Source organism: Cordyceps militaris (assembly GCF_000225605.1).
Source record: "Cordyceps militaris CM01 unplaced genomic scaffold CCM_S00001, whole genome shotgun sequence".
Taxonomy (NCBI): Eukaryota; Fungi; Ascomycota; class Sordariomycetes; order Hypocreales; family Cordycipitaceae; genus Cordyceps; species Cordyceps militaris.
The window spans coordinates 3213286-3231819 of NW_006271969.1; the positions used below are offsets into that span (position 1 = coordinate 3213286).

Genomic DNA, 18534 nt, shown 5'->3' on the forward strand with positions numbered 1-18534 from the left:
AAAAATATCAACTGCATTTGCTCCAGAATCGGGGCATCGGAATGAAGCAAAAATTTTGAACAAAAAAATTATGTATCATGGCGTTTTCATGCTCGTGACGGTTATAGAGTGAGGCATGAATATGCGGCCTGACCTAGGCCAATCAATTGGTCTAGGTACACTCGTTCATGTCAATGTCTTGTGCTGTTGACGATCGATATTCAGTCTTGCCATGCTACGAATGTAGACGCCGCCAATTTGACAGCCGCAGTGGGGCAGACCCCATCTCATAGGATATTAATAATAAATAGTTCGAACTGCTCTATCGATGAAGACGAGTCGTGAGTCACTCGGCCCGAGGCCTCCAATCTCGTAGTTATATCATAACTTCCGCCTTGATACGGTGCACCTACACCACAAGTCATTAAAAAACCACAAGGGCCTACCCGAAACTACAATACGCACGCCAGGAACCACAAAAGGCCGACGCGCCATGGAACAAACGCTCATCAACCTCGTCAAGGTCAAGACGACCCGGCCAGCGCCGTACCTCGCCGTCACGGCGCGCCGGCCGCACCAAACCGCGCGCCTCATCCTGCGGTCCCTGACGTCCGCCGACCTTGGCGACTACCATGAGCTCCGTACGCAGGCCGAGGTCATGGTCTTCACCTCGCAGGGCCGGCCCGACGCCTCCCTCGCCGAGACGCAGGCCAAGCTCGACCTGTTTATGTCGCCCGGCGGCGACGGCATCTACGTGATGGGCGTCGAGGAGCGCGCGACGGGCACGCTCATCGGCACCGTCGGCTCGCACCTGCGCGTCGACGCGCTCGGCTGGCCCGCGCTCGGGTACATGCTCCGCCGCGAGGCCTGGGGCCGCGGCTACGCGACCGAGATGGTGGCCGGGTTCTTGGAGGTCTACTGGGCGCTGCCGCGGGAGGAGGCGCGCGGAGGCTTGGCCGTGGATGTGAGCACGGTCAGCGAGGGTGCGGAGGAGGTGAGGGAGCAGATTGTGGCGCTGACGCTCGATCTGAATGTGGCGAGCCAGAATGTCTTGCGCAAGACGGGCTTCAAACAGGTCAAGAAGTGGATCGATACGGAGAATGCGCCGTTGGTCCCTTTGTGTTTTGCATTTTCTCTAGAGCGACCGGAATAGAATGGGCAATAGAATGGATAGAGAGAAAATTCACGTGCAGATATTGATGGCGTCATTTTCCAAGTATCATCGGTTATCTTTGCCGAAGCCCGAAATTGCTTGCCATAGTGGTCAGCCATCATGTACCGCAGGAGCTAATAGGGGCGTAGTGGTGTTTTCTCATGAGCAGTATTTATGTTTTTTTGGCATATTAGCGCCCTTTAATTATAAAGATATTGTAGAGGGCTCTGTGCAAACGCAGCTGGTCATTATAATGAACCTACTAGGTACCTGTTGGCATTGCAGAAAACACCCCCACTGGCCCTGCGGAGTTGGCGTGACGTCTGCAGTTGTCCTGCAGTCAGAAAAACAAGGTTTAATAAAGCAGGCTACATCGGAAAACCTACCATGCCGACTCATCATTTCTCGCAATCAACTTCCGTCAAAACCCGTTAATTGAACCTTACTTCACGTTGATTCGCCCAACCCTCGCAACCCTCGCCATAGCCAAGCTTCAATTGCAAACTCTATTATTATTGTGATGCTCTGTACCCTAGATACAGTCCACAGCTAAGCCCATCCCACGTTTTCCGCCACCATCAACTGAAACGATGCACCTCACCGGACCATCGCTCATCGCCGTCGCCACTGGCATAGTAGGCTCAGCCTGGGCCTCTGGTGAGTCGTCCAAACCTCCTTCTTCGTTCTCTCCCTCCTCCTGACAAAAGTATTCCCCTAGGCGCCATCGCCTCGGCCACCTTTCTCGGCGTCTCGGCCGCGCTCGACGTGCCCGAGACGACGGCGCGCTCGTGGCGGGAGCTGTATCGCCGGGGCGCCAACCTAATGCCCAAGGTCGCCGCCGTCGTCACGCTGGCCTATGGCTACGCGGCCTACGATGCGCGCCGCGCCGGCGGCGTCTGGGGCGGGTACGCCGCCGCCGCTGCCTTTGTCGTTAGCATCGTGCCGTTTACCGTCGTCGTGATGCGCTACACCAACACCTGCCTGCACAAGCTCGCCGAGGGCCGCGACGAGGCCAAGGCGTGGAACCTGCGCGAGCTGCTGCAGCGCTGGAATCTGCTCAACCTAACCCGCAGCTGTCTGTGCCTCATCTCTAGCGTGCTCGGCATGGTCACAATGGTGCAGAATATCAGCTAGGGAAAAAACAGCCTCACTATTTATATACTCACTATTTGTATACTCACTATTTGTAAATTGTTCAGGATAAGCGGAAGAAGAATTCAGCTGGTAGATGAAGGAAAAAGGCGTCTGTAGCAAATCTCTTCTCATCTGCCCCTTGAAGCTGAAGATATATACCTAGATGAAGCAGTCATGATGTACAGGGTTTTGTCTACTATAACCTAGGTACCTAGGCAGGGCCGCCAACAGTGATTGCACGGCATACAAACAGAGCCGCGCGTGCAGCGTGAAGCAATCGCGTGAAAGCTAAGGTAATAGTATAAGCCGAATCATATGCTATGGCGGGTCTAATTGTTTCAAGTGTAGGAGCTAGCGGTGAAAATTATAAAAATGCCTTGTAGCGTAATCTGTGTTGCTCGTTCATGATGATGCTCCGTGGACTGCTCATTCAATTTCCTCTACTTCGTCGTCTGTGATCTCTCGGAGCTTACCCTCCCGTATAGCCTGCCGCACAGGGTTCTGCACACTGAGGACACCGTTCTTCTCGAGTCTGCGAAACAAAACGTTAGTGTTGGAGAACTAGACAGTTAAGTAAGGCTGGTAAATTATAAAACGTACCTCTCAAATAGAACGAAAAGACGCTCGGCTTCTCGCTCCTTTTCTTCTTCCGTCATTGGCGGTAGGACATCAGGCTTCTCTCTATCGATAAATTGCCCCGTGATAGGATTCACAGGCCGCGGGCTTCCTGTTTCGTCTGCGGCATCAAATGTTGCTTTTGCAACTGCCGACAAGGGCACATTGTTCTGGAACAGGTACCCAGAGGCGTATCCATAGCCAACGTTTTCCACAAATTGGGAGGCATCGCTCTCTGACATGAGAAAGAAAAGGTGCGAGATGACTGGGCCGAGGTGGGGGGCCATGGGGTCTTTGGAAGTTTCGAGGAGGCGGGCAGACAGCGATGAGCCTTTGCCCAGCACGCTTTGACGATCCTCCGAGTTTGGTAAAATACCATCTCGGAGCTTCTTCTGAATAGACTCCGGGCCGATGCCGTACACCTCGAGTAGGAATTTGACAAGTGGCGTGACAGTAGCATCCAGGTCGGAACTAGAATACTCCCTCATGGCTCTGTCCAGTATTTCGAGCAATCTGGACCCGAGTTTGTCGTCTTCGCCGCTGGGAAATAGGGCCGACTTGCAAGTCTTATTCGCCAGGTCTAAATTGAGAAGGGAGTTGACAAGAGCGCCGAATGGGGCATCCAAAACGTTGGTACCCGGTAGACTGCGGCTACAGAGAAGCGAGATAATATGCGGCACCGAAGAAATGAATGCGGAGGCTTCCTGTGGGCAAAAATGAGTAACATTGTGGAGGAGTTTGAGCGTTTCGAGCAGAGCCATCTCCTCCATTGACCCGGCCGTCGGCCGGCTGGTAGCCGATTTTGACATTGCATGTCGGCCGAGATTGGCGTTGATGCTACTGGCGAGACCATGCTCTTTGATCAAGGGAGTCAACTTGATTTTTTGGTCACTATATGTGGAGAGGAAGAGGATGCGTGAAAGAAGAAATTCGTCATCCCAGCTCTCGGTATCGAGTCGCTTGCATGCCTTGGTTGCATATCCGCCGTCGACAAAAAATCGCCTCGTTTCAGGTTTGAGAACCATGGAATTGGCAAGAACCCTGAGAGCGCCGCGCGAGGTGTCGCTCGATGCCTTGTCATGAAAGGCAAATGTGAGTAGCATAGATATACCCTACGCAACGTATTATTGCCATGTTAGTTGCGTCTTCTTTTGCCACGCGAAGGAGAATCAGACCTCCTTTGTGAAGATGGGGTCTGCGTAGCGAGGATCGCGGCCATAGACCTTTAGCTCCTCAAGAGTAGTATTCCGTTCTGCGATTATCAGAAGCGATCCATGTAGTCAGGCTTGGCCGATGCGTGCCGACCTTGAGGGCTCATGGAAAGGCTGCCCATATCCTTGGTCAGCTTGTCGACCAGTTTGGCCACTGCGTCGAGTTTGTCTAGAGCAGAATAGGCTGTAAGGGAGGGATTCCACGCTCATGAATTGGAAGGCGAACTTGCCTGGGCCTGTAGCCATACCGAGCGCGTGCGCTGACATGATGTCGCGCGTCTATGGAAAGAAAAGGAATGAATTTGGCGGTGGGACAACCTGGTACATGTATATCTAGGTATATACTGTCAAGCAGGGCGACTGCGTTAGACCTATCACGGGGCCTAGTCCTGCTTTTAAGTGTTTTTTATATATATTTAGCCCCTTTTTCTAGGAAACCCCTTATAAAGGTATCTTTAGTAATCCCTAGCTATATAGCCTCTTTTTTAGTTAATTAATATTATTTAAATAATTATTAAGCTTTTTAATATAATAATTATAAGCCTAGTTAGTAATTAATTAGCTTTTTTTAATTATTTAAAAGTATTAATTACTTTTATTATATTATTATATAAAGTTATTAATTAGATATTATTATTTATTAGTTTAAAATAATTTATATTTTTTCTTTTTTATTTATAAAAAAAAAACTTATTAATAATAACCTTATTAAATCTTAAAATAACTATTTATTTAAATAGTCTTTTTAACTAATTAAAATAAAGTTAAAAGTTAATAAAACTTATAAATTAAAAAGATTTATAATTTTTAATTAATTTAATTTAATTTAAAAAACTAATTATATTTATTAGGTTTATTAATTTTTTAAAGTTATTTATATTTAAAGTTATTTTTTTAATAATAAAAGATATTATTAAAAAAGAAAAAAAAGAAGAAAGAAAAAATCTTAATTTACTATAGCCTTAAATTTAATTTTAACTTTTTTATTCTTTACTTTAAAAAATAAAGCTTTTATAAAGATTATAATATTATAAAGAAAAGCTATTATTATTAAATATACTATTATTATAACTAAATATTATAATATAATTAAAATAGCTTTCTTTAAAATAACTTTATATTTAGTTAATTAAACTATATATCTTAAAAAGAAAAAGATATTATAAAATCTAAAAGCTAAGATTATAAACTTAATTTATAAAAATTATTTAATTATAATCTTTAATTAATATAGCCTTTAAGAATACTATTATAAACTTAAAAGATATATTAAGCTTTTTAATAAAGAAATTATAGAATTATTAATTTAAAAAATAAATACTTTTTTAACTAATTTAAAGTTTAAAAATACTATATTAAGTAAATAGGTTTAAAAGGTTAAAAAAACTATAAAAAAGTATTCTTACTTTAAGGTCTAATAATATACTAACCTTATTTAAACTATTAAGAAAGTCTTTATTAATATTAACTTAAAATATTCTACTTTTATAGTTATTATAAGATTAGACCTTATTAAAGACTATAATATAACTCTAAAGAATATTTTAAATAGACTTTATTAAAAGAATCTAGATATACTTATTATTAAAGTTATTATAGCTATAAACTATTAATTTAATAATAAAACCTTAAAAAAGTCTAATAAAAGTAATTTAAAATTAAAAAAAAAGAATTATAGTTTTTATAAAAAGTAATATTATATTATTAATAATAATATTTAATAAAAGTTATATTTTACCTATATTCTTTAAATATACCTTTAAAACTTAATAGCTTTTACTTAAAATAAGGATATTAATAAATAAGTTAAAAAGGTTATTACTAAATAGCCTAAGTTATTTTAAAAAGAAATTATAGCCTTTTAAAAAATAATAAAGCTAAAGAAATTTTAAAAAAAGGAAGGTATTAACTAAGCCTTTAAAGACTTTTTAAGGTATTTACTATTATAATATTTATTAAATCTTTATTAAATATAGTAAATAAAGTAATATTAGATTTAAAAGCTAAGAATTATATTTTTAATAATTTAAATTAGTTTATTAAGATATAGTAAAAGACTTATACTATTTATAAAGTCTTTAATAATTAATAGCTAATTAAAAGTATTAAAAATATATATATTAAATTATTTAATAATAATATTTTAATACTTAGTAATATAATATATTATCTAGTAGTTATAATAAATTTAGTATTAAAGTATTAATTAAAGAATAAAGGTATTTTTTAGAAGTTAAAGAATAATACTCTTTTTAAGTATATAGGCTTATCTTACTAGGTAATTTATACTATTAACTACTATAGAAAGTAACTACTATTTAATAATATTAAAAAAGAAGTTATTATTATTACTATTATAAGCTTTTCCTAGGCTTTAAAGCTTATAATTACTACCTTTTTTAATTTATAATATAACTACCTTAGCTACCTAGATATTAAGATTATAAGATAAGCCTTACTTTATACTATTAATATTAAAATAAATAAAAAATCTTTATTATTAAAATATAAGGTTTATAGTATTTTTAAAGCTAAGAAAAATATATTTTAAAAGAAAAAAAAACTAACCTTTTTAATAATACTATTTATAACTATTTCTATTAATATCTTTACTTTTAGAGTAGCTTTTAATTAAGACTATTATATATAGCTAATAACCTACTAGTTTATAAAATACTATATTATAGTTATAATAAAAGAAAAAATAGGCTTTAATAATATAATAACTATTCTTATTAATATAATTAAAAAATAATATAAAATTAATATTAAAATAATCTTAATAAATAATAAGGCCTTTTTTATAGAATAGAAGTATTATAAGATAATAAAGGTAAAATTCCTTTCTAGCTTATTTAACTACTTATTAATAATAGGCAGCTCTAAAGCTAGAAGAACAATCTCCTATTACCTAGTATATTTAGTACTTACCTATACTATATAACTAGATAGAAGTTATATAATATAATAACTTTACCTCTTACCCTATTTATACCCTATTAGTCTTAATACTTATATTATAATAGCTACTAAGAGTATTTTAAAAGGGTAGTAAAGAAATTAATAACTTACTTCTAGCTTTAAGCTAGAATACCTTTTAATTTATAGGGGTTAGCCTATTAAATAGTTATTTACCTTCTTAACTATAGGCCTTACTATTTAAAAGACTAGAAATTACTTTTTAAGCTTCTTTAAACCTAGCTTTAAAAGAATTAATAAGAATAGAATTATCTTTTTAAGAATTAAAGGCTTAATTTAAAGTATATTAAGACCTTTAAATATAAAGCCTTTATATTAATATTAAAAAGAATATAAAGCTTAAATAATAAGCTTAAGTAATAAGCTTATATTAGCTATTTTATAGGAATTACCTTATTAACTTAATATTTAGTTTAAATACCTTTATTAAAAGGTATAAGAGTTATTAATTTAAGTTATATTAAATTTAATAAGTTTATTTTTTATAAGAAAGAAGAAGCTATTAATTTTAAGGTTTTTTAAAAAGTAAAGGCTTTTAACTTTTAGTTTTACTAAGAAAGTATTAATAAATTAATTATTAAGCCTAATTTATAGTATTTAGCTTAGGCTATTACTTTATTACTTAAAGCTAAGCTTAATATACTATTAAACCTAGAAAGTAGAAGGTATATAATAGCCTTATTCTCTTTATTATTAAGTATTATATAACTCTTTAAACCCTTTTTCTCTTCTTTCTTAGAATAGAAAGCTATAAAGGCTATAAGTACTAAGTATATTTAACCTAATTAATATAGTAATATATCTTTATAGTATATCTATTTTAAAATTAATAAACCTTTTACTTTTAATTAAAAGCTAATATTATTATATAATATAAGTAAACCCCTTAAACCCTTAAATAATAAAAATAACCTTATAAGAACCCTAAGTTCCTTAGAAGCCTTATAATTAATTATATATACTTTAAAATCCTTAAATAATCTATTTTTAACTTTATTAACTACTTTATTAAATATAAAGGACTTTACCCTAAGGAATATAAGTAACTTAGGCTATAATATTATAAAAGCTATAATTACTATTATAATTAATAAGAGGAAAAAGTAGCTATATTATAATACTTTTTCCTTAACTCTAAATAACTACTATTAAGCTAAAAAATACCTACTTTAAAACTATTAGTTTATAACTATAAATAATAAATTAATAAAAATTATAATATAAAATATAGTTTAGAAAATATATATTTAAAAAATTATAAAAAGTAAAAAACCTCTTAACTTATATTAAGTATATATTTATAAATTTAATTTTAATAACTTATTAATTAAATATAAAGCTTACCTATATATATAAAGTAATTAATAGCTAGCTAGCCTTTTAATAAAGGCTATAATAATATTAGCTATTTAAATATTCTATTTAATAATAGCCTTTATAATATATTTTAGCTTAAAATTAGTTTAAATAGATTTTATTAATATATTTTATAATTTAGACCTTAATAAAAAAGTATATATAATACTTTTATTAGGCTTTAAGAAGCTAGAATACTAATAGCTTCTTAAAAAGGCTCTTTATAGCCTTTAAAAATTACCTTTTTTTTAATATTAAACTATAATTAACTTTTTTATTAAAAAGGGATTTATATCTTATTTAAAAGACTTATATATAATAACTTATAAAAGAATTATTATCTTCTTTTATATAAATAACCTAGTCTTTTTATATTTAAAAGAGTAAAAAAAGGACTTTAAAGAGGTATATTAAGCCTTTTTTAATAAATATAAGATTAAATTACTAAGTAAACTCTATTAGTTCTTAAGAATTAAGATTCTTTATAATTAAAAGGTATAAAAAGTATAGCTTTTTTAAAAGTTATATATTTAAAAGATTATAACTAAGTTTAATTATAATAACTTAAAACTAATTAATATATTATTATTAATAAAATTACTAGTTAAAAGGCTTAATATAATTAATAATATTAGAATTAAGAGGTTCTAATTAATTATTAGTTTAATTAAATATTTATTAATTATAACTTAAATAAACTATATTTTAACCTTTTTAAAACTAGCCTAATTTCTTTTTAACCTTTTACCTAACTATATTATATAAAGGCTTAATATAATAAGGTATTTTAAATATATTTAGAATCTTTATATAGTCTTTAATAAAAATATTAAGGTTCTTAAGATATTTAGTAATACTAGCTTTACTAATAATACTTATAATTAAAAGAGTATATAAGAATATATATTAAAGCTATTTAATAGCCTAATTTACTATTAATTAAGTAAGTAGAATATAGTTACTATATTATTTATAAAAGCTAAGCTATTAGCTTTTTTATAAGCTATTAAAGAGATTATAACTTTTAAGTAATTAGTATTAAATATTAAATATATATTTAATAGAAAAATTAATTTTTTTTATAATAACTAATAAATAATTTAATTAGTTACTAAAAACCTTATTAAGCTAATTATAAAACTTTATTATATTAATATTTATAACTATTAGATTTATTAAGAATTAAAAGTAAAAAGCTTTAACCTTTAATAAATCTTAACTAAAGAAATAATAATAAATAGCCTTATAAAGTTTTTTAAAAAGTAGTAATTTAACTTATTTATAACTAAATTAAGCCTTTAAAAGCTACCTAATTAATTTAATTATAAATAAACTATTAAAAGTAAAATAAATATATAGTTTAAAAATAGTAATTTTTTACTTAAGGTATTATATATATTTTCTTTTATCTTAATTAATAAAAAAAGACTTTTTATAGCTTATTTAAAAATATTAAGGTTAAAAGTAATACTTTATTAATCTTTTATAACCTTTTAAAGCTTTAACTAATTATAAATACTTTTTTAATTATTCTTAGTATAGTTTAATTCCTTATTAAAAAAAATAAATATTTTTTTTTATAAGTTTTTTAAATATACTTTTATAATATAATAAATTAAACTATTATTATTATAAAAATTAAATAATATATAAATACCTTAAATACCTTAATTAAAGAATATTAAAATAATAAAAAATAATAATATATAAAGGTATTAGTTATTAATAAACTTATTTAGTTTTTTAATAAATTATTATTATATAAGTTTTTATTTTTTTATTATTTAATAATAATAAAAGGTTTTTTATAAATAATTATAAATAAAGATTTAATTTTTATAATAATATTTTTTTTTTATTTTTTTTAATAAGCTTTAAGGCTTTAAAAAATACTATAAATTTTATTTTTAATTATTATAATATATTTTTATTACTTTATTTATTTAAAAAAAAGCTATAAAGGTATATTAAATAAGGTAATTATATTAAACTTATTATAAGGCTTAGTTTTACTTTTAAGTATTTTTTATATATATTTAGCCCCTTTTTTTAGAAGACCCCTTATAAAGGTGTCTTTAGTAGTCCTTAGCTATATAGCCTCTTTTCTAGTTAATTAACATTATCTAAATGATTATTAAGCCTCTCAGCGTGATATATACCAGGTACCTACCTACCTAGTAAGTATGCAGTGGGGTGGTGGTCGGCGCGGAGCGCACGGGGCTGGCTGACGGCGTGACTGCTCGAATCTCGCTTGCGCTAGTGAACTTGATATTCATCGAAACTCTCCATCTGCCTCTTCCGTCAACGCCACCATTGTCGAAAACGACACACTGCCGAAATTTCCTCCAGCTTCATCTCGACCGGTAAACTCGCCAAGTCGAGATTCCTCCATCATTCATGCTGCCCGACGCTTAGAAAGTTCTTCAACATGTCTTCTGGGAATAAACCACGGGCACCGTCGGTGTTGGTATGCGACCCTGCTGCACGCGGCTGCCTGCCCGTCCAGTCATCCGAGTTACACGGATCCAAAAGCTGACACGTTCCAAACCAGGTCACCGACTCCCGAGCCCGCGAGAGAATCAACCAGCGACGCATCCCGCAGCGTCCCGACGCCATGTCCCGTTCCCCTGGCCGCGTGCCGATGCGCTTCATGACCGTCGACAACGTCCTGCAATTCAGCTCCCAGATTCCCTCCGGCCAGCCCCGCGGGCCGCCCACGCCCTCGGCCGGTCCCGGCAGCGGCGGCGGCAGTGGTGGCAGTGGTCCCATCCAGCCGCGCCGGGTCGTCTCCGTCGGTCTCCCCAACGTGCACTCGCGCACCGGCCAGCCGATGCCCTCGCGCACGACCAAAATAAGCGAGAAGCTGGTGCTGCTGCCTGAGACCGATGACAAGGAGCCGGACGCCGAGGACGAGCTGGAGAGCGACGCCGCGCTTGCCCGCCGGATCCAAGCCGAGGACGACAACGCCGGGCCGCTGCGCGACGAGGAGCTCGACGTGCTGCGCAAGCGCGGCGGCATCCGCGGCAAGAGCTACGCCGAGCGGCTGCCTAAGATGCAGCGCAAGGACAAAGTCAGTAGGTTGACGGCGTACTGCACCGCGCAGGCGTTCAAGATCAAGGCCACGGCCGACTTTCTGAAGGACAAGCACGAGGCCAAGACGAAGCTCTACGACGACTGCCTGTACGTGATTTATGCGCTGCCGCTCATGAACGGCACCGACGGCTACCGCGTCCGCGGCCGACCCATTCTCAAGACGCCCGGCACCGGAAAGACGGTGCTCGACCTCGAGATTGAGCGCACCGAGCAGCGCGGCCGCCACGAGGGTTACTTTGCCGATGACGCCTACACCGGGCCCGATAGCCCCGAGCAGCCCAGCCATGTGCGTCCCGGAACGCACCAGCCGTCGCCCGACAACGACACCGACGCCGCGCCGCGCCGCGCGTACCACCACCACAGCAGCTCCCACCTCCCGCACGACGACGACGACGCTCGCAGCGGCGGCGGCGGCGGCTCGCCGCTGCACCACCGCCTGGGCGGAGGCCCCAACAAGAACTTTGCCGAAATGTTTGTCTACTCGTACGGTGTCGTCGTCTTTTGGAACTTTTCCGAGTACCAGGAAAAGGACATCCTCGCGGACCTGACCTTTGCCGACGCCGAGGACGGCATCAGCCTGCTCACGCGGCCGCTTGAGCAGCACGACTTTGAGACGGAAGAGTTTCATTTCGAGTATAGCGCCGACGTTAAGCGCCCGCGCATCTTCAACGACATGATTACGCTCATGCCGCGCTCCGACCACATGATCAAGCTCACCATCAGCCACGCCATTGCGCAGAGCACCAAGCTGTGTCTGTTTGAGGAGCGTCTCGGCGAGACCATGCTCGACGCGCAGGATGTGCCCAAGACGCTGGCGCTGACGGGCGAGCTCAACATGACGCGGACCGAGATTGTCAAGATTCTGGGCCGGCTGTTCAAGAGCCGTGTCGACATTAATCTTTGTATGTTGCCCTTCCTTTGAACAGAAAACGAAAATAAAAAGGCAGAAATATAAACTAACTGCCTACCTAGCGTCCAACATCCTCGACGTGCCCAACTTCTTCTGGGACTCGGAGCCCACGCTGCACCCGCTCTACGCCGCTATCCGTGAGTACCTCGAGATCGACCCTCGCATCAAGGTCCTCAACGAGCGCTGCCGCGTCTTCCTCGACCTCGCCGAGATCCTCTCCGACTCGGTCAACGACGCCAAGATGAGCTCCATTACCTGGATCGTCATCATCCTCATCCTCGTCAGCATCCTCGTCACCGTCACCGAGGTCGGCCTGCGCTTCGTCATGCTCGAGCGCAGCAAGCAGCCCGGCGAGGTGACGGCGGCGCCCGCGACGACGCCGCTACTATTACCACCACCGCCGCAGCTCCGTGTTGGTCCACCGATGGCGCCGGAAGGGGAGCGGCACACGGGCCGCCTGCGGCCGTCCATGTCCAGCCCGCTCGAGGAGCTCGCGCGAACGCTCGGCCTCGAGGCGAATGCGACGCTGGATGACGTCAAGAGTAGTATACGCACGCTGCAGGACGAGGCGGCGGCGCTACCCGTGCCCGCCACCGAGGGTGGTGGCGGTGCCAAGGTCGATGAGCTCAAGTGAGACCGCTGCCAAGGACCGGAAGTTAGCCGTCTGAACACGAAGCTCTCACTGGAATCTGCGCTGCTGCTGTTCTGAATTAGGCGACATGATGGCTTTGTATCTTTCATTCCTCACTACTGCAACTTTGTACACGCAAACAACCATTTTTAGCATAGCGACTGGTGTTTTTCTTTTCTCTTTATCCCTCGTTTGATCATTGTATCTATTCTGGCTCCTTTATTAAGCGATCCTTCTTCGCTGAAAAGAAATAGGAGCATGGATACAATTTTACCTACATTACTTTTACGTCCTTCTCTCTTCGCATCCGAATTTGGTTTCTTGGCACAACGCGCCGACTCTGTCGAGAGCCTCCGGACTTGTTGGCTGCTTTCACAAGACGACGCCGCGAAAAAGGATTGAACAATAGCCGAGTAGTATTAAAGGCCATATCTGGTATCTTCCCATGCATGCTATGCATAATGCCTCCATCGAACTTATTCCCAGTGCCAAACGAAAAATACAACAGAATGCTCTGTGGGTGTATATGCCTTCCCCGCCCGCAGGTGGGGACAAAAAATGAATAAATAATGCAGTGCCCAATGTTACAACGCCAATGTATAAACAAATGCCCTGGCTGATGTCAAGGGCCTTGCTTGGCCAGCTTGGCCAGCTTGGCCAGCTTGGCCAGCTTGGCCAGCTTGGCCTTCTTGGCCCGCTAAGGATGTAGGTTTGCTCCCTGACCAACGGGTATCATAAAACTCATCTGGTTGCCAACATCATTGATATTGGGTCCAGGATGCCAAGTACTATCCAAATGAGATGCAGTCCTTGCATATGAAATAAAAAACGGAGCCACCTTTTGATTCCCTCTATTGAGGAATTTTCTTGTAAGCCGTCTGCTGCCTCTTCTTATTGTCGAGTTCTGCTTTGCTGTAGATGGCGGCACCGAGCATCGTTATGGCCATACCGGTACCCTTGAGAAGGTCAACCTCAACGTTAAAGATGAATATGCCGAGAAGAACAGTTAAGCACTGCTTCAGGTTACCGCACACCGTCATCGTCAAGGCACCGGCGAGTTTGTTGGTATTAAAAGACGAGATGTTGAGCAGGAAAGCAAGACATCCATTGCCCAGCAGAGAGGCAGCTGTGGCAAGGCCTGACATTTCCGAGTTGGCAAGGGCCTCGCGGAAGCCATCCACCTCGCCAGTAGCAAAAGCGCAGACCAATGCTTGCGCAGCAGCCATGGGGGCCATTCGGATGAGGAATTCGACCGGGGGAAGGGCGAGGGAGCCCGTCATGAAGCGATTCGTCACAATAGTCTAAGCGCGAGTCAGTATGTAAGTATGCATCAATGCGACAAGACAAAACGCACCTTGAGTGCGGCGAAAATGACGCCGAGGATGGTCAGTAGGAAACCAGCATCTGAGAACTTCATCTCGCCCGCGGTAGTCATGGCGGCGCCAAAGATTAACGGGACCAGAGACAAGTAGGTGAGGGTGCTGTAGGTACGGCCGTACCAAGCACGGAAGATGAGAAGAGTGAAGATGGGGCAAAGCATGCGCATAGTCTGGTAAAAAGGGACCGAGACCATGGCGAGTGACAGGTTGGACAGGGCAATGTTGACTGTGAAGAGGGCGCTAAAGGCGACGAGGGCGAGGTTCTCACGAAGTCCCAATCGCGAGAGTTTGAAGTAGCCCATGTGTAGCATACCGTAGGTACCGAAGGCGGAAATGGAAGTATGAAGAAAGGTCAATAGCCAGGGGAATTTGAACTAGAACGGGGGTTAGTGATGGTATGTAGAAGGGTAAGGCGGCCGCTGCATACCACGCCCAGAACAAGCTTGTTATAGATGGTGAGTAGCAATGACAGCACAAAGTATGTGCCTAGCCATGTAAACTTGACTGTTGATGGGATTGAATATTCATGGTCGAGGTTGGACTGAGAAGCAGCCTCGGAGCGACCTGCGTTGGCTTCCATATCGACGAGAGAATCGTCTCGGGATGCAAAACCCTGACCTTCCTTGAGGAGGGGCGGCGAAGGTTCCGGGGAAGTTTGTGAAGACATGTGTGGAGTGTTGAGATGGGAGAGGTGAGGATCGAGGGCCGAGATGATGGAAGAAGGCTAAGATGGATATCGAGTTGGCTGTTGGTATCTCAAGTCAGAAATAGAAACGAGCGAAAGGTCGTCAGGGTAGACGAACGGTGGTACTGCGTGCAGAGCATAAGATCAACAGCGATATATAGAAGGGCCGTTGCTGCAAGAGTAAGTCGGGTGCGGGATGGGCGGGCGAGGGATGGCGGCAGAGCCGGGGCGCGTATGATATTAATGAGCTTGTCGATCTACAGACGCAAAGGATCGTGGCGCAGCTCAATTGACCTCAGATGCAGCGGAGGAGAAGCTTGCTTGGTGGGACGGGCAAGTAGTCGACTGGAGTGAACGTGGTGTGATGCGACGGTGGTGCATATAGATTGGGTCAAAAGAGTGATGTTGATAGAATGTAGAATGTAGAATGAAGGACGATAGAATGGGTAAGAGTCTGAAGGCAACAAGACACAAAATCAATGCCAGAAATATGGTTGCGTTTGGATGATGATATGGTCAAGCTGGAAACAAGAAGCGGAGGAGGGAGGGGTGGGTGAACGGGCCACGCTTTGTGTAGTAGGAAGACTTGGCAAGTGGCACAGGTGGTTTCGGTATGCAGGAACTTGGTAGGAATAGGTGATAGGAAAGCAGGTAGGGGTTCAGAGTGCCTGTCGAGGACGAGTTGAAGCAGCAAGGAAACAATGATTAAAAGAGCAAAATTGGGGACGGTGAGCGTCGTCAACAAGATGCGTCCGCGTCGCTGGTCATGGTCAGTGGTGGCACTGGTGCGGCGGCAGTGGTGGGGAGCTGTGTGTGGAGGCAGGGGCCAATAATAATTAAATAATTATCGAGGAAATCGAGGTCTGTGACGGGATTTCTTGGCCCAGGAATGGCCCAACTTGCCAAGAGTTGACGATGAGAGTAAAGAAATAAAAATGAAAATAGCATTCATAAAAAGGGAATCCAGGGGCGGGGGGAACAATGAGAGAAACGGCCGTGTCTAATTTGTACGGGGGTACGGATACGTTGCAACGGGTATGCCACGAGAGGCCCAGACGACCTTTGACTGGGCAGAGAAGGCAGGCCAGGAATGACGGGGTAGCGCCTGTAAATGTGTGTGTAAATTGTAAATTTGGCCTGGAGGTTGCATTTACAGTGGATGCCTTGGCCGTTGGGTGTGGCCTGGCAGGGGGCCGGCTGCCTGTACTCGGCCTGTAAGCCAGCCGCTAAACGTGGCAGCCGCCCCTCTAAGGGGGGTACGTACTTTGCATCAAAGCAACACCTCGTCATCAAGTACCTACCTACCTACCTATGTACCAAGTAACCAACAAATCTCGGAATTAGGAATGTATCAAGAGCCAAGACCTTGGCGGGCGTGGTTTTGCCAAGACATACTATCATGGAGACATCCCTTGTCTGACCCCATTTTGCATTTTTCGCTCTGCATTTGCATTTTCGCTCTGCATTTTGCATGGCAAGTCCAGCATAACACAACCATGCTACTCAGCTTGGCTGCTAATAAAAAACTCCTGGCAGTGTTGGTATGACATGAGTAGTGCCGCCAAACATTCTATTCTGTTGGCAACCCTTTGCTCGTAGTAATCTCTCAACTAGAAGTAACCAAGCTTTCTTTAATAAACTGTAATCCTTGGCTATATTCTTGGCTATTTGCTTGACTATAGCTTGGCAGGTTTATTTCCTAGCGTGTCCGTTGACAGATGCCACCATCCGGACTCGCGTCCACTGCCACTGCAGCCACTCAGAAACCTCAGAAACCTCCGTTTGCTGTACCTAGCTACCTACCTACCTAGGTAGGTAGGTAGGTACCTGGGCTGGCACCTGGGCTGACTGAGGCTCTTTGCTTCTTGGCCTCCACATCCAAACGGCCGTCTGTTGTCTCTTCCCTGCAACCCTTCTTCCTCCAACTATTTCCAATACCTTTTCATTGCGCCAACTAGTGACCTATCATTGCATTCCACGACTTTTCTTGGCTATATCCAACTTTAGCGCCCCCCCCCCCTTTCTCCCGCTCATCACCGAGGCATACGCAACCGTCCACTACGTCAACCCTCCTCAAGCGCCACACCTGCCCACCCGCCCTCCTGTGGCTGCCGACACGGCACCGGCCATGCTTAGGTACATACATAGGTAGTTAACTCGGTAGCTGACAGCTTCACATCAGCTCGTCCAAGTTCCCACTGTCAACCAAAGAAAACTTTGTTATTCCCTGTCTATGCTCTTGTCAACCTCTTTGAGCTCCACCGCAACATCCGGCAGCCATATCCGGTGCGTACGTCAGCTCCTCCTCAGCTTCTCAGCTGCTCGGCCTCAAGCTTCTTAACCACCGTCACTCATTCAACCAGACTCACCAGACTCACTGATCAAGGGGACATTGACCCCATCTTACCCCAAAAACAGATTCACCACTGGCAATACCCGCCTCATATCCAGCAATCAAAACCGCCCCCACTGCAACCTCGATTCGTAACCCCCGTGATCCATGTGTTCCTTGACCAGGGCAGCATTCGCGAGACCCTGTCTTTTCGGCAATCGTCTCCCTTACAGCTTCAGAAGTCACCCAGAAAAGAACGCCCAAGCTGCAAAGGTGCAACTCCACAAGGTGCAACTCCACAAGGTCGCCGCAACTAACTAGTTATCATTGTGCCAACTCCTTCTGATGCAAATGTATGTAGCATCGGAATGGCTCAATCATGCTTACTGCTAAGCTTCGCCTACGCAGACCACGCGGGGGCGGCAGCATTGAAATCCAGTCCATCGTTTCACATCTGAACCCGGGAGACACCGCACCGAATACACTCGAGCATTGATTTTTTTTTCCTCAGTGGTATGATGCCATGGTGATTGAGGGCTAACAACGGAGCCTCGACCTGGCTCCTTTGTTGGGTCCCCCCTTCCCTCATCCTATCAACTATTAACGAACTAACCAGGTACATAGGTCCTCATGACATCAAGCCAAAGCCACCAACTGGCACCAACCGTTTGCCGCCAAGGCAAACCAGTTGGCCAACACTAATACTCACCTCCACCTGCGCTCTGTCCAAGTTGCAGTCCAACACAGCGGGACTTTCCGCACATGTTGCTATCCAGGCACATGTATGGGTTACTCGTACCAGGATCATACACTCTCAGACAATGCAGGCTCGATTTTGACGGTCGCCTTTGATGGTGCTCTTTCACCGAGTGCCGACCAGCAGTCTCACCATTGCTCTTTTTGTACTTTTTGCTGACGCTAACATTCATCAGCCAGCCAGTCCGGGGTTGTCGGGAATGGGAACAAGCCACGGATCCGCTCCGTGGCCTCGTTATCGCGTGCTCCGTCCCGGTCTTGGTCGTTGCTCTCGTGCCACGCTACAAATCTCTAATAACTAACAAAATGACCCTCATAGCG

At 41.3% G+C, this 18534-nt stretch overlaps 5 protein-coding genes across 5 annotated transcripts; 3 read left to right on the forward strand and 2 right to left on the reverse strand.

The window, feature by feature from the left end:
• Window positions 1-472: 472 nt before the first annotated feature.
• Window positions 473-1132, forward strand: CCM_01034 (Acyl-CoA N-acyltransferase; the record flags this gene model as incomplete). Its single annotated transcript, XM_006666192.1, has 1 exon — window positions 473-1132. The coding sequence occupies one exon, from the start codon at window positions 473-475 to the stop codon at window positions 1130-1132; it is 660 nt and encodes a 219-aa protein (XP_006666255.1).
• Window positions 1133-1722: 590 nt separating this feature from the next.
• CCM_01035 (uncharacterized protein) lies at window positions 1723-2266 on the forward strand (the record flags this gene model as incomplete). The annotated part of the gene is made up of 2 exons (XM_006666193.1): window positions 1723-1789; window positions 1851-2266. The coding sequence occupies 2 exons, from the start codon at window positions 1723-1725 to the stop codon at window positions 2264-2266; spliced, it is 483 nt and encodes a 160-aa protein (XP_006666256.1).
• Window positions 2267-2692: 426 nt separating this feature from the next.
• On the reverse strand, window positions 2693-4359 carry CCM_01036 (Guanine nucleotide exchange factor, Ric8; the record flags this gene model as incomplete). The annotated part of the gene is made up of 5 exons (XM_006666194.1): window positions 2693-2798; window positions 2867-3993; window positions 4057-4133; window positions 4187-4261; window positions 4341-4359. The coding sequence occupies 5 exons, from the start codon at window positions 4357-4359 to the stop codon at window positions 2693-2695; spliced, it is 1404 nt and encodes a 467-aa protein (XP_006666257.1).
• A 6496-nt stretch (window positions 4360-10855) lies between these two features.
• CCM_01037 (sporulation protein RMD8) lies at window positions 10856-13064 on the forward strand (the record flags this gene model as incomplete). Its single annotated transcript, XM_006666195.1, has 3 exons — window positions 10856-10894; window positions 10979-12422; window positions 12493-13064. 3 exons carry the CDS (start codon window positions 10856-10858, stop codon window positions 13062-13064), a joined length of 2055 nt encoding a protein of 684 aa, XP_006666258.1.
• An 848-nt stretch (window positions 13065-13912) lies between these two features.
• Window positions 13913-16526, reverse strand: CCM_01038 (uncharacterized protein; the record flags this gene model as incomplete). The annotated part of the gene is made up of 6 exons (XM_006666196.1): window positions 13913-14362; window positions 14416-14814; window positions 14868-15164; window positions 15598-15932; window positions 16151-16337; window positions 16443-16526. 6 exons carry the CDS (start codon window positions 16524-16526, stop codon window positions 13913-13915), a joined length of 1752 nt encoding a protein of 583 aa, XP_006666259.1.
• Between the last annotated feature and the right edge of the window lie 2008 nt (window positions 16527-18534).